This window comes from Phaethon aethereus (assembly GCF_964289735.1).
Source record: "Phaethon aethereus genome assembly, chromosome: 25".
Classification (NCBI taxonomy): domain Eukaryota; kingdom Metazoa; phylum Chordata; class Aves; order Phaethontiformes; family Phaethontidae; genus Phaethon; species Phaethon aethereus.
In genome coordinates, this window is record NC_138601.1 from 1,881,274 (window position 1) to 1,893,171 (window position 11,898).

The 11,898-nt window shown below is 69.2% G+C and overlaps 1 protein-coding gene across 1 annotated transcript; it reads left to right on the plus strand.

Moving 5' to 3' along the window:
- Nucleotides 1–289: 289 nt before the first annotated feature.
- Nucleotides 290–10,221, plus strand: ADAM11 (ADAM metallopeptidase domain 11; the record flags this gene model as incomplete). The annotated part of the gene is made up of 26 exons (XM_082010744.1): nucleotides 290–347; nucleotides 1,286–1,470; nucleotides 2,917–2,993; nucleotides 3,399–3,465; nucleotides 3,938–4,023; nucleotides 4,150–4,216; nucleotides 4,385–4,433; nucleotides 4,544–4,611; nucleotides 5,017–5,091; nucleotides 5,177–5,248; nucleotides 5,926–6,092; nucleotides 6,169–6,253; nucleotides 6,334–6,424; nucleotides 6,535–6,586; nucleotides 6,752–6,851; nucleotides 7,167–7,238; nucleotides 7,333–7,425; nucleotides 7,537–7,617; nucleotides 7,699–7,749; nucleotides 8,569–8,632; nucleotides 8,715–8,814; nucleotides 8,890–9,009; nucleotides 9,091–9,259; nucleotides 9,334–9,448; nucleotides 9,687–9,777; nucleotides 10,176–10,221. 26 exons carry the CDS (start codon nucleotides 290–292, stop codon nucleotides 10,219–10,221), a joined length of 2,301 nt encoding a protein of 766 aa, XP_081866870.1.
- Nucleotides 10,222–11,898: the final 1,677 nt, after the last annotated feature.

Sequence of the window (11,898 nt, forward strand, 5' to 3'; positions counted from 1 at the left end):
GGGGCTCCGGTGCTGCAGTGCCGGGGGGTGCCAGCGGCGCTGCGGCAGCCGGGGCGGGGCGGGCGGGGCGGGCCCGGGCGGGCGCTGCCGGTGCCGCTGCCGGCGCCGGTGGCGGGGGGCGGCGGACCCGGTGCCGTGCGCGCGTGCAGGGGGCGGGGGCGGCGCTCCCGGCCCGGCGGCCGCTCCCTGCCCGGCCCGGGGCGGAGGGACGGGCAGGACGGGCAGGACGGGCAGGACGGTCCCCGGCTCCGCGGGCCCGGCGCGGCCGCGCTCGGATTATGAGGGAGCCATGAGCGCACTGCGGGGCTGGCTGCTCGCCGCGCTGCTCTCGCTCACCCCGCGGGCAGGTAGGTCCCGACCCGGCCCCGGCCCCGGCATCGCCCCGGCCCCGCCGCCGCCGCTGCGGCTTTTTCGCTGCATCGACACATTTTTCCGCAGCGCCGCCCCGCAGCGCCCCGGGAGGGGCCGGGGCCGGGGCCTCGCCCCCCCCCCCCGCAGCCTCCCGGCCCCGCAGCCGCCCCCCGGCCCCTCAGCCCTGTCCCCGCGGTGTCCCCCAGGAAAGGTCCCTACAGCGGCCCTCCGCGGCCCCCGGGGAGCTGTCCCCTCTGGGGGGTGACCCCTTAGCAGCCCCCCGCCCCCCGTGGGGATGTGTCCCCATACCGGCGTCCTGTATCCCCTGGACATCCCCTCAGGTGTCCCAATAGCAGCTCTCTGTGCCCCCTTGGGACATGTCTCCACACTGGTCCCCCCACATCCCCTGGGTGTCCCCTCGGGACGTGTCCCCATCCCGGCCCTCCCTGTCCCCTGCACGTCCCCTCAGGATGCGCTGCTGTGCCCAGCCCCCCCCTTCCTGCAGGTGCAATGGCATTCCTGTGTTCCCCCATGTCCCCTGGCTGCCCCCCGCTGGGATGTGTGGCTTTACCCGCCACCCGTGTCCCCTGGGTGTCCCCTCCAGGACGTGCCACTGCAGCTGAAGCCCCTGAGCTTCATCTCCCAGATGTGTCCCCATACTGGTCCCCCACGTCCCCTGGGCACCCCCCAGCCCATGCTTCCTGGATGTCCCCTCCTGGACACACATACCTGGGTGCCCCGCCCTGTCCCCCAGCCGTCCATGCTGGGACATGTCCCCACACCCACCTTCCACATCCCCCCAGTATCCCTTCTGGGACATGCGTGGACTCTTTGGGATGCAATGCTGCACTTGGGTCACCCCCAGAGCATGCCCCCATCCCTCCTTGTCCCCAGCCTTCCCTCGGCCGCCGCGACCGGCTACCCTCGCCCACAGGTCCCGCCGCACAGGCCAGCTCACTGCAGCGGAGGCTTCCCCGGGCCGGATGGCAGGACGGCCAGGTCGTTTCCCAAATCACCCACCCCAGCAGGCTGGTGGGGCAGAGCTCGGGAGGAGAAGTCCAGAAGCATCAGCTGGACACCAGGGTCAGGAATGAGCCTGGAGGAGGAGGAGGAGGCCCCGTAAGTGAACCGCAACCCCCTTGCATCCGCTCTCTTTCTGGGGTCACCAGGCAGGTGGGCGGGTGGGCGGGCAGGTCCCCAGGCAGCTGCCATCGCTGGCCCAGCTGCACCCTGGCACGAGCATGGCCACCGGCACCGGAACCGGAGCCTTCATCCCCTGGGGCCCATGCTGCCGCTGTCCCCCGGGTGGGGCACCGATGAGTGCTGAAAAATCCCATTAAATCTGGGTACCAGCGACGTGTGCGCGGGCGTTAGGAGAGTGGAATGGGAGCGGGCAGGCAGCAGGCAGGGCTCCTGCAGAATGAATGGGCTCATGGCTCCGCTGCCAGGGAGGATGGATCCAGGCCACATGGGAGCAGCCCCATGCGTCCCACCTGGTGCCGTCCCCCGAACTGCAGCCCTTTTCCTGCCCTGGGCTCAGTGCATCCGTGCTGGCCGGTGACCTTCACGCCAGGGCCGGTGGCCTGGCATTTCAGGGAGCCGGTGCACGCGTCCCATCCGGCACTGGAGGGGGGGGATGCTTTCAAAGAGGCGGTGGTGGCTGCGGAGCCCGGCGCACATCGATCCCCCCATCCTCGCTGGATAAAAGGCGAAATAATGAGCTGCAATTGCCGCAAAGGTGATTTAAACCCGGCATTAAGTGAAACCACCGGACGCCGGGAAAAGCCGGGGGTGGCTGGGCTGCCGCCGGTGGTGGCGGGATTCTAGGGCAGTGATAAGCCAGAGCAGCTGCGGATCCCAGGGGATGCGGAGTTGGGATGGTGCCGTGTGGTGCCGGCAGCAGCACCAGCAAAGTCCCCGTGAGCCTCTCCCAGCCTCGCTTGCCTGACCCGGCAGACACAGTCTTGGCTGGGACACCCCCTCCCCGGGGTGCTGCGAGTTCTCGTCCCCGCGTCACTGTCCTGAGCTGCACCCAGGGCCCCAGTGAGGGGATGGGGCACCCCAGGAAAAGTCTGGCTTTTCCTGGCTGCCGTTTCCCCCAGTGCAAAGCCCCGGGGCTCCCAAGGGACGCACTGGTGGTGATGGACCCTCACCGGTGAGGCGAGTTTGCTGGGTCTCAGCCGAGCGCCGCAGAGCATGGCTCCCGCTGCCGCTGGCAGGAATTAGGTCAGGAGCGGCGGGCGCTGCAGGGCGGGTGGAGCGCTGGCTCGGCACTGCCATGGGCGAGCCAGGCCTGCCGGGGCAGGGGTGATGCTCTGGCAGCCCCCACCCGAATACGGCTCCCGAGAAGGTGGGTGATGTGGGTGCCCTCCCAGCACTGTGGGAGTGATGATTTTTGAGGCAAAAAAAGTGTTTTCCTTTATGTTGAATTTTTGGGGGTTAAAAATAAAAGTGCACCTTTAGAGGCTGCATATTTGCATTGTTTGGGTTTTTTTATTATTATTTTAATTTTTAATTTCCTTTGGGGAGTGGGCAGGGGGGCTGACGGCTCCGGCTCTCTTGCAGGGGCTGCACCTGGCGCGGGTGAGCTTCGTGGTGCACGCCTTCGGCTCGGCCTTCACCCTCGACCTCCGCCTGAACCAGTGAGTGGCCCCGGGGGTCCCGGCGGGGCAGGGGGCATGCGCTGTGGGGCTGGGGGCACCTGCCATGGGGCTGCTGCTGCCCCCCAGCAGGAGGGAGGGGGCGGAGAAGCCGGGGGTCCTTGGGGATAGGGGCGGGTTGTGCGGAGCCATCGCAGCTCTGGTCCCGGGGCTGAGCTGTGGGTGTGGGCGGGCAGGGAGAGGGGCCCATGGGGTGCCAGCACCCTCCCGAAGGCGGCGGTCCCACGCCCGGGTGATGCCACTCGCATGGGTGGTGGGTGGGTGCAGGATGAGGGTGCTGCTGGCAGGGCCACGGGCGCTGCCGTTTCCCTCCTCCTCCTCCTCCTCCTCCTCCTCCTCTTCCTCCCCCACCACCGCGGCCTCTCACCCCCCGCCTGCTCCCCGCAGCCACCTCCTCGCGTCCCACTACGTAGAGCGGCACGTTGGCACGGGCAGCAACGGCAGCCACAGCACGGTAAGCTGCGTGCCGTGCCGTATCGCGCCACGCCGCGCCGTGCCGTATCGCGCCAGGCCGTGCCGTGCCGTGCCACGCCGCGCCGTGCCGGGCTGTGCTGTGCCAGCTCTGGAGCCGTGATGGCAGACGTCTAAATCCAGCAGGAGTCCAGGAGCAGCCAGCGGCAGTTTGGCACCTCCTCCTGGGTGGGCTCGGGGCGATGGGGGGATCTCCGTCCCGTGGGTGCTGGCATGGCGGCTGATCCCCAGGGTGCTTTGGCACACGCCGCCGCGCGGCCAGCCTTGCGGTGGGTGCCCGCCCCGGTGCGGTGGGTGCCCGGGGCACCCCAAGGGGGACAGGCAGCAAAGCCCAGAGCAATGCGGGCTGCTGGGGGCGCCGGCGAGGGGGAGCTGCCTGCGCAGCACCGGGCAGGATGGGACCCGGGGGCAGGGCAGGGTCCGGCCAGCTCAGCCGCCTCTCCCCGCTCTGGCAGGGCGCGGGGGAGCACTGCTACTACCAGGGCCGGATCCGGGGGCAGCCCCGCTCCTTCGTGGCTCTCTCCAGCTGCCAGGGCCTGCGGTGAGTACCCCCCCGCTGCCGGGCGGGCTGAGAAGGGGGTCTGGGGGCTGCACCCCCCTGCACCCTGGCACCCCCCTGCACCTTGTCACCCCCCTGCACCCTGTCACCCCCCGGCTCTTTTTGCAGCGGGGTCTTCTCAGACAGCCGAGCCACCTACCTGATCGAGCCCCAGGCGGGCACCAAGCACAGGCAGGTGAGTGGTGGCACCGGGACCCGCCATGTGCCTGCCTCAGTTTCCCTACTGCAGCATAACGGGTCTGGCTGCAGCTCGGGGACAGCCTTGGGGACACGGAGACACGGTGGTCCCCCCTCCACATTGTCGTGTCCATGCGTGGTCATGACACTCGTCTCCCCATGGCAGGGCCTTCGACCACACGTCATCCAGCGCGTCCCCAGCTGCACCCGGCCGGGTGAGCCTTTGCAGGGAGCCGGCGCTCGTCCCCGAGGACCGGCGACGGTGGCAACGGTGGCCCCGTGTTTGATGTGTTTGCACCCCACCAACTCTGTCCCTTCCCTCCAGGCTGCCTCTTCCCTGTGCTAAACCAGCGCCTCGCAGGCGGGTTACCAAAGCTGCGGCGGCGGCGGCAGGTTAGCGGGGACAACAGGGGACACTGGGCAGGAGACGAGGGACATGTGGCAGGGGACAGAGATGCTTGACCCGAGTTGGCCTCCAGATGCTGGCTCAACCTTGCTGGGGTGGCCGCTCACCCACAGCACGGCTCTGCCGCAGGTGCAGCTGGGCTGGTTCGTGGGTGCTGGGGACATGTTTGCAGGATACTGCTCCTGCGCGTGCTCGGGGATGCCCTGGGGACCCACCGGAGATGCCGCAGCCAGAGGGGATCCATCCCGGAGCCCACCCAGGCGGCTCTCCCCCCTCCATGCATCCCAAATGCCCCTCACAGGCAGCCACAAAAGGGGTCAAAAAGCCCCTTCACGGGGGCTCGGCGGGTGGAACCTGCCGGAGCCGTCTCAGCTGGGGGCTCCCACCGGCAGGTACGCCGAGCCCAGCACACAGTTCACAGCGAGACCAAGTACATCGAGCTGGCGGTGGTGAATGACCACCAGCTGGTAAGCACAGGGGGTCCCAGGGCCGATGGGGTGGGGGATCAGGGTGGCCACCCTGGCCCAACCCGGCCCCTGGTGCTCCCCCCAGTTCCTGCAGCTCCGCAAGTCCGTGGTTCTCACCAGCAACTTCGCCAAGTCCGTGGTCAACCTGGCCGACATGGTGAGAGAGGGTCTGTCCCTCGGGGGCTTGTCCCTGGGAGGGGGTTTGTCCCTGAGGGCCCAAGGAGCTTGTCCCCAGCAGCTGGTGGGTTTGTCCCTGGTGGGTTTGCCCCTGGTGGGTTTGCCCTCCAGAGGTTTGTCCTTGAGGGGACTGTCCCCAGCAGCTGGCGGGTCTGTCCCCAGGGAGTGTGTCCCTGGCACCTGCTGGGTTTGTCCCTGGGGAGGCTTGTCCCCAGTTCCTGGTGGGTTTGTCCCAAGCGGGGAGCCTGCCCCCAGGGGGTTGTTCCTCAGCTCCTGGTGGGTCTGTCCCTTGGGGGTTTATCCCACTGGAGTTTTTTTCTTGGCACCTGCTGCGTTTGTCCCCAGGGGTTTTGTCCATAGCACCTGGTGGATTTGCCCCACTGGTGGTTTGTCCCCAGGGGATTGTCCCGGAGAGGGGATCTGTCCCCAGGAAGTTTGTCCCCAAGGGGTTCATCCCTGGAGGCTGCTGGGTTTGTCCCTGGGAGGGTTGTCCCTGGGTGGGATTGTCCCCGGGTGGGATTGTCCCCAGAGGGTTGGTCCCCAGCACCAAACGGGTTTGTCCCTGAGGGGTTTGTCCCTGGGGGAGTTGGTTCCCAGCACCCGGTGGGGTTGTCCACGGCGGGGGTTTGTCCCAGCGCCGTCCCCTCGCCCCTGCAGATCTACAAGGAGCAGCTCAACACCCGCATCGTGCTGGTGGCCATGGAGACCTGGGCCTCGGAGGACCGGATCCGGGTGGGGGAAGACTCCCTGGAGACCCTGAACGAGTTTGTGAAGTACCGGCGCGAGGGGCTGGCCGAGCAGAGCGACACTGTCCACCTCTTCTCGTGAGTGCCGCGGCCGCGTCGCCTCCCCGGGGCCGGGAGCTGCTGTCCCCTGTCCCCACCATCCTCTTCCTCGCAGGGGTCGGACGTTTCAGAGCAGCCGCAGCGGCACCGCCTTCGTGGGGGGCATCTGCTCCACCGCCCGTGCCGGCGGCGTCAATGAGGTGGGTGCGGCGAGACCCCCATGCGAGCGGGCTGGGGATGGAGGGGTCCCTCTGGTGACTCCCCCGTCTCTCCCATACAGTACGGCAACGTGGCGGCCATGGCGGTGACGCTGGCGCAGACGCTGGGGCAGAACGTGGGCATGATGTGGAATAAGCACCGCACGGCCGCAGGTAACCGTCACCCTCCCGGGAGCGGGATGGGGACAATGGGGGGACACCGCGGTGCCACCAGGCTGGTGGCGGGACAGCCGGCACCCCCAGCCCCACTCCTCTCCTCCCAGGGGACTGCCGGTGTCCGGACTCGTGGCTGGGCTGTATCATGGAGGACACAGGGTGGGTGCCCTCTCGGGGTGGCACTGCCACCGTCCCCTGCGTGCCTCATGTCACCGCTCCCGCTGGGGGCATCGCTGACGGTCCTGCCCCGCTTTGGGCGACCGGCCGTGCCCGGCGGTGCCACCCGGGCGGCGCAGGGGGATGACAGTGGTCCCGGCCCCACAGGTACTACCTCCCGCGGAAGTTCTCCCGCTGCAGCATCGACGAGTACAACCAGTTCCTGCAGGACGGCGGCGGCAGCTGCCTCTTCAACAAACCCCTGAAGGTAACGGCCCCCCCAGACCCCGGCCCCGGGGCGGCCATCGCAGCGGGGGAGTGATGCCCCGGGGCGGCTCCGAGGGTCTCTCGGACTCGCGTTCTCCCCCAGTCCCTGCCACATCCAAGGTAACGGCGCCGGCGTCAAACCCGGTGTCCCCCGCGGGGGACAGAGCCGGACCCTCACGCTTGATGGCAAAAAGCAAGCAGTTTGGGCATCCCACCATTCCCCTGGGGACATGACGCCCTTTTTGGGGGGTCAGGGCAGCACCTGGCTTGGGGAGTCCAGCAGCAGCTCTTGCTTCCCCCCCCTCGGTCCCGACAGCTCCTGGACCCTCCGGAGTGCGGCAACGGCTTCGTGGAGGCGGGAGAGGAGTGCGACTGCGGCTCGCTGGCGGTGAGCGGGGCCCAGGGTCTGCTCGCCATGGCCGTGCCGGGGCTGCCGGCATTGCCGGGTTGGTGACGTGCCGCGCCGGCCGCTGTTCTGTCAGGAGTGCGCGAAGAGCGGGGGCAACTGCTGCAAGAAGTGCACGCTGACCCACGACGCCATGTGCAGCGACGGGCTCTGCTGCAAAGGGTGCAAGGTGCGGAGCTGGGGGGGCCAGGTCCGGCGTCCCGCGGGGCCGGATCCGGCGAGCCACCAGGGTTCCTGTGCCGCGGGCTCCTGATGTGGCGGCTTCCTGCCCTGGGTGCAGTACGAGCCGCGCGGCGTGTCCTGCCGGGAGGCCGTGAACGAGTGCGACATCCCCGAGAGCTGCACCGGGGACTCCAGCCAGGTGAGCCGGGCTGGGGGGCCATGGGGGGACGCACTGTAGGGCCGTGTCGCATCACCCGTCCTCTTCTCCGTGTCCCCCCAGTGTCCCCCCAACCTCCACAAGCTCGATGGCTACTTCTGTGAAAATGAGCAGGTGAGTCCAGCCCGGCGTGGTGGGACACGGCTGTGGGGCTCGGGCACATCCCTGTGGGTTCCAGCATGTCCCCACGGGCTGAAGCACATCCCTGTGGAGCTCGGGCACATCCCGTGAGCTCAGGCACATTCCCGTGGGGCTCCAGCATGTCCCGTGGGGTTGGACACACCGCTTGCGCTCCAGCATGTCCCCAATGGGCTCCAGCATGTCCCCAATGGGCTCCAGCATCCCCCCATGGGCTCCAGCATCCTGGTGCTTGGGCATGCCAATAGCCGCAGCCACGGCTGAGCCATGCGCACATGCACGGGTTTTGGGGTGAGCCGGCTCCTGCGGCAGCCGGAGTCCCCGGGGTGTGCGAGCCCTCCCCGTGCATCGGTTTGTCATCCCCACGCCGTGCAAGCTGGGGCTGTGGTCCCTGTGCCACACGCCTTCCCTGCGTGTGCGGCCGTGGACCCCGCATCCCACAAGCTTTCCCGTGCGTCTGCAGCTGCGGTCTGCGTGCTGCTTCCTCACGCACCCGTGCCCGCAGCGATGGGCCGTGCGAGCCTCCCTCGTCCCCGTGCATCTGCGGCCACGAGCCGTGCAAACCCTCCACATGCACACGTGCGTGGGGCCCCGTGCCCCAAACACTGTCCCGTGGCTGTGCACACACGTGGCTCCCCGGACCGCAGGAACCGTCCCGCTGCCTGTGCAGCCGGGGTGGTGGTCCTGGTGCTGAGTACGTGCATGGGGGGGCCATCGTCCCATGCCCCATCGTGGCCACGCACACGCACGTGCAAGCCCCCCTCCCGCCCCGTCGCCCCTCTCCCCGCTCCCCAGGGACGATGCTACGGCGGGCGCTGCAAAACCAGAGACCGGCAGTGCAACGCGCTGTGGGGCCACGGTAAGTGCCGGCCCGGGGGTGGCTTTGCCGGGGGCGGGGGGAGGCAGGGGGTGACAAGCGGGTGACCCCTGTTTTCTCCCAGGCTCAGCCGAGCGTTTCTGCTATGAGAAGCTGAACGTGGAGGGGACGGAGAGGGGCAACTGCGGGCGCGAGGGCCTGGGCTGGCTGCAGTGCAACAAGCAGTGAGTGGGTCCCGTCCCCACGTCCCCTCCCGGCTGCCACCTGCCTGCCCCGGTGATGCCACCGGTGCCTTGCAGGGACGTCCTCTGCGGCTTCCTCCTCTGCGCCAACATCTCGGGCGCGCCCCGGCTGGGCGAGCTCAGCGGCGAGATCGCCACCACCACCTTCTTCCACCAAAACCGCTACGTGGACTGCAGGTGGGTGCCACTGCCACGGGGACGGGGACGTCCCCGGGTTGGGGGGTCCCAGCGTCACCCACTTTCACCGTCCTGGCACAGGGGAGGCCACGTGCAGCTGGTGGATGGCTCGGACCTGAGCTACGTGGAGGACGGGACGCCCTGCGGGCCCGGCATGCTGTGTCTCGACCACAAATGCCTTCCAGCCACGGCCTTTAACTTCAGCTCCTGCCCCGGCAGCTGGGACGGGAAGATCTGCTTCGACCACGGGGTGAGGAACACGGGGGGACACAGGGGACACGGAGGGGGGGTTACGGCAGAGGGGGTGATGCTGTCCCCTCGCAGGTTTGCAGCAACGAGGGCAAGTGCATCTGCCGGGCGGAGTGGACGGGGAAGGACTGCAGCGTCTACGACCCCATCCCCGAGCCGAAGCCAACGGGGGAGACGGAGCGATACAAGGGTCCGTGCGCCCCGCGGGGGGGGCGACAGGCTCCTCGCGTCCCTGCTGTCCCCGGGCCCCACAGGCTGGGGGGTCCCCAGGGGCTCCAGTGTCACTGTCCCCGCAGGGGGCCACAGCTCAGCTGGGCACAGCTGTGTGGTCTTGTCCCCCCAGGTCCCCGCAGCACTGGGGCAGCCCTGGGGCTGTGCCTCTGTGTCGTCCCCCCCACTGACATGTGTCCCTGTCCCCTCTGTCACAGGTCCCAGTGGCACCAATATCATTATCGGCTCCATCGCGGGGGCCGTGCTGGTGGCTGCCATCGTCCTAGGGGGGACAGGCTGGGGATTTAAGTAAGCAGCCGCCGCATGGCTCGTCCCCTCCGGCACCGGCCACGTCCCCCACCGGGCCCCGTCACCGCGCCAGGGCCAGGCCCCCGCCCTCCTGGGGACGCCCCGGGTGGGGCACGGCCAGTCCCCCCAGCCGGGCATCCCCTGCGGTGCGGGCCCCCGGGCGCTGGGGAGACCTGGTCCCCCCGGCCCTGCCTGCCCTGCCTGCCCTGCCTGCCCTGCCTGCATGCGTCTCTGGGGGTTCGCTGCCACCCTGACCCCCTGCTCGGCGCCGGCCGGGTCCGTGGCCCGGCGTGGGGCCCGGGGGGCCGTGGCGGCGGCCCCGCGCGTGCGCTCCGGGCTGGCCCTGGGGCGCGGGGGGCGGCACTCACGCTCCTCTCCTCTCCCCGCCGCCCCCCAAGGAACATCCGCCGAGGAAGGTACGACCCGGCGCAGCAGGGAGTGTAACCGCGTCCCCTCGTCCCTCGTCACCGTCACTGTCACCGTCACGGGCCGCCTGACGCCGCGGAGCCCCCGGGCCGGGCCCGTCTGTCCCTGTCGCTGTGTGTCCGGCCGTGCTGTCTCCATCTCTGTGCCCCCCGGCTGAAAAGAGACGGTGGTTGGGGGGGGCCCGGCTGCGGCCCCCTCCCCGGTGCTGGCTCTTTTCGGCTCAGTGTCCCCCCCATGTGTCCCCTCCCGTCTCACAGCCCCACACTAAACACACCCCACTTCTGTGTTGCAGGTCCGGGGGGGCCTGAGCGGGGCCGCTCTGCCCCCCCCCCCAGCGCCTCATTAACAGCAATTAAAGGAGGCGCCGCTGCCGAGAGTCGGGCCGAGGAGGAGAGCGGGGGGGCCGCCCGGGACCCCCCCGACCCCCGCCGTGCCGCCACGAATGTACCGGTCCCCGGCCCCCACCCGGGCTGGCGGTGCTGCCGGGATGAATGTACCTGCGGGGGCGAGCGGGGACCCCCCAGCCCCACATCCCCCCTCTGCTCTCCCGTCAGCATCTTCCAGTTTTGGGGCCTGGGTCCCCCAAACGACAGGCCAGTATAGCCCAGTACCAGGCCAGCACCCCCCCAGTGCAGGACCTGGGAGTCGTGTGCCCCCTACCCCAGCTGCCAGCTCTGGGGTGGGGTCCCTGGGGACTGGGTCTGCACCCCTCGATGTGCCCCCACTCCCGAAGTGGCTTAGCAGCCCCCACTGTGGGGCAAGTCCCCCCAAACTCCCCCCCCCAAATGTCATGGCTGCACCCACCCAGCCATGGGACCCCCAATGTCCCCAGCAGCAGGGACTGGCACCCATGGGTGCCAGCCTCTCCCTCTAGGGCAGGGGCTGCCCCCCCTTCCCCAGCTCTAACAGGTGAACCCCAAACTGGTGGCACTTGGGCTGGTGGGGGGCAGGTGACAGCAGGGCCCCCCTTGGAGGGGCTGGGGTGCGTGGGGCTGCTCGGTGGGGGGCACGTGTTTCCCTCCATCCCCATGGCATGTCACCCTGCATGGGGTGGCTCTGTGGGGCCACCTAACCCGCGGCACCAGGGAGCACCGGAGGCCCACACTGGCTCCTCCCACCATTGGTGACACTCAACATGGGGGGGGATGGACACCCCTGGTGACACACGGCGGGGGGCCCACACCCATGGGGGGGTGGGGCGTCCCCTCCATCTCCTCCCTCGCCCAGTGTCCCTGCCCACCACCGGGCGGGGGGACCAACAGTGTCCCCAAGACCAGCCAGGGCCGAGGTGTGCGGTGGCCCCCAGCACGGCGTGACAGCCCAGCTGGGGGCCTGCAGCACCCATGGGTGCCTTGGCTGCGGTGGCACCAGACAGGGGACTACTGTGTCAAGGTGCGGGGAGGTGACGGGAGGACAGGGGGTGGCTGGATGTCCCCAGGCTTGGCTTTGGTGGTGGCTCCTCGCACAACGTATCAGCCAGGCGCTGGGGAACGCGAGGACCTGGGGCCACCCACGGGCGCAGGGGGTCTGGACTAACCCCCCCCATTGCTATCACTGTCACCACAACGTCCGCACAGCTGTCACAGCCACAGTGCCACGGTGGTCCCCGTGGTGAGGGGACGCCCGTTTCAGAGCAAGAAGCCACCGTTGTCACTGGGTTTGGGGACATTTATATATATATATATAAAAATACTG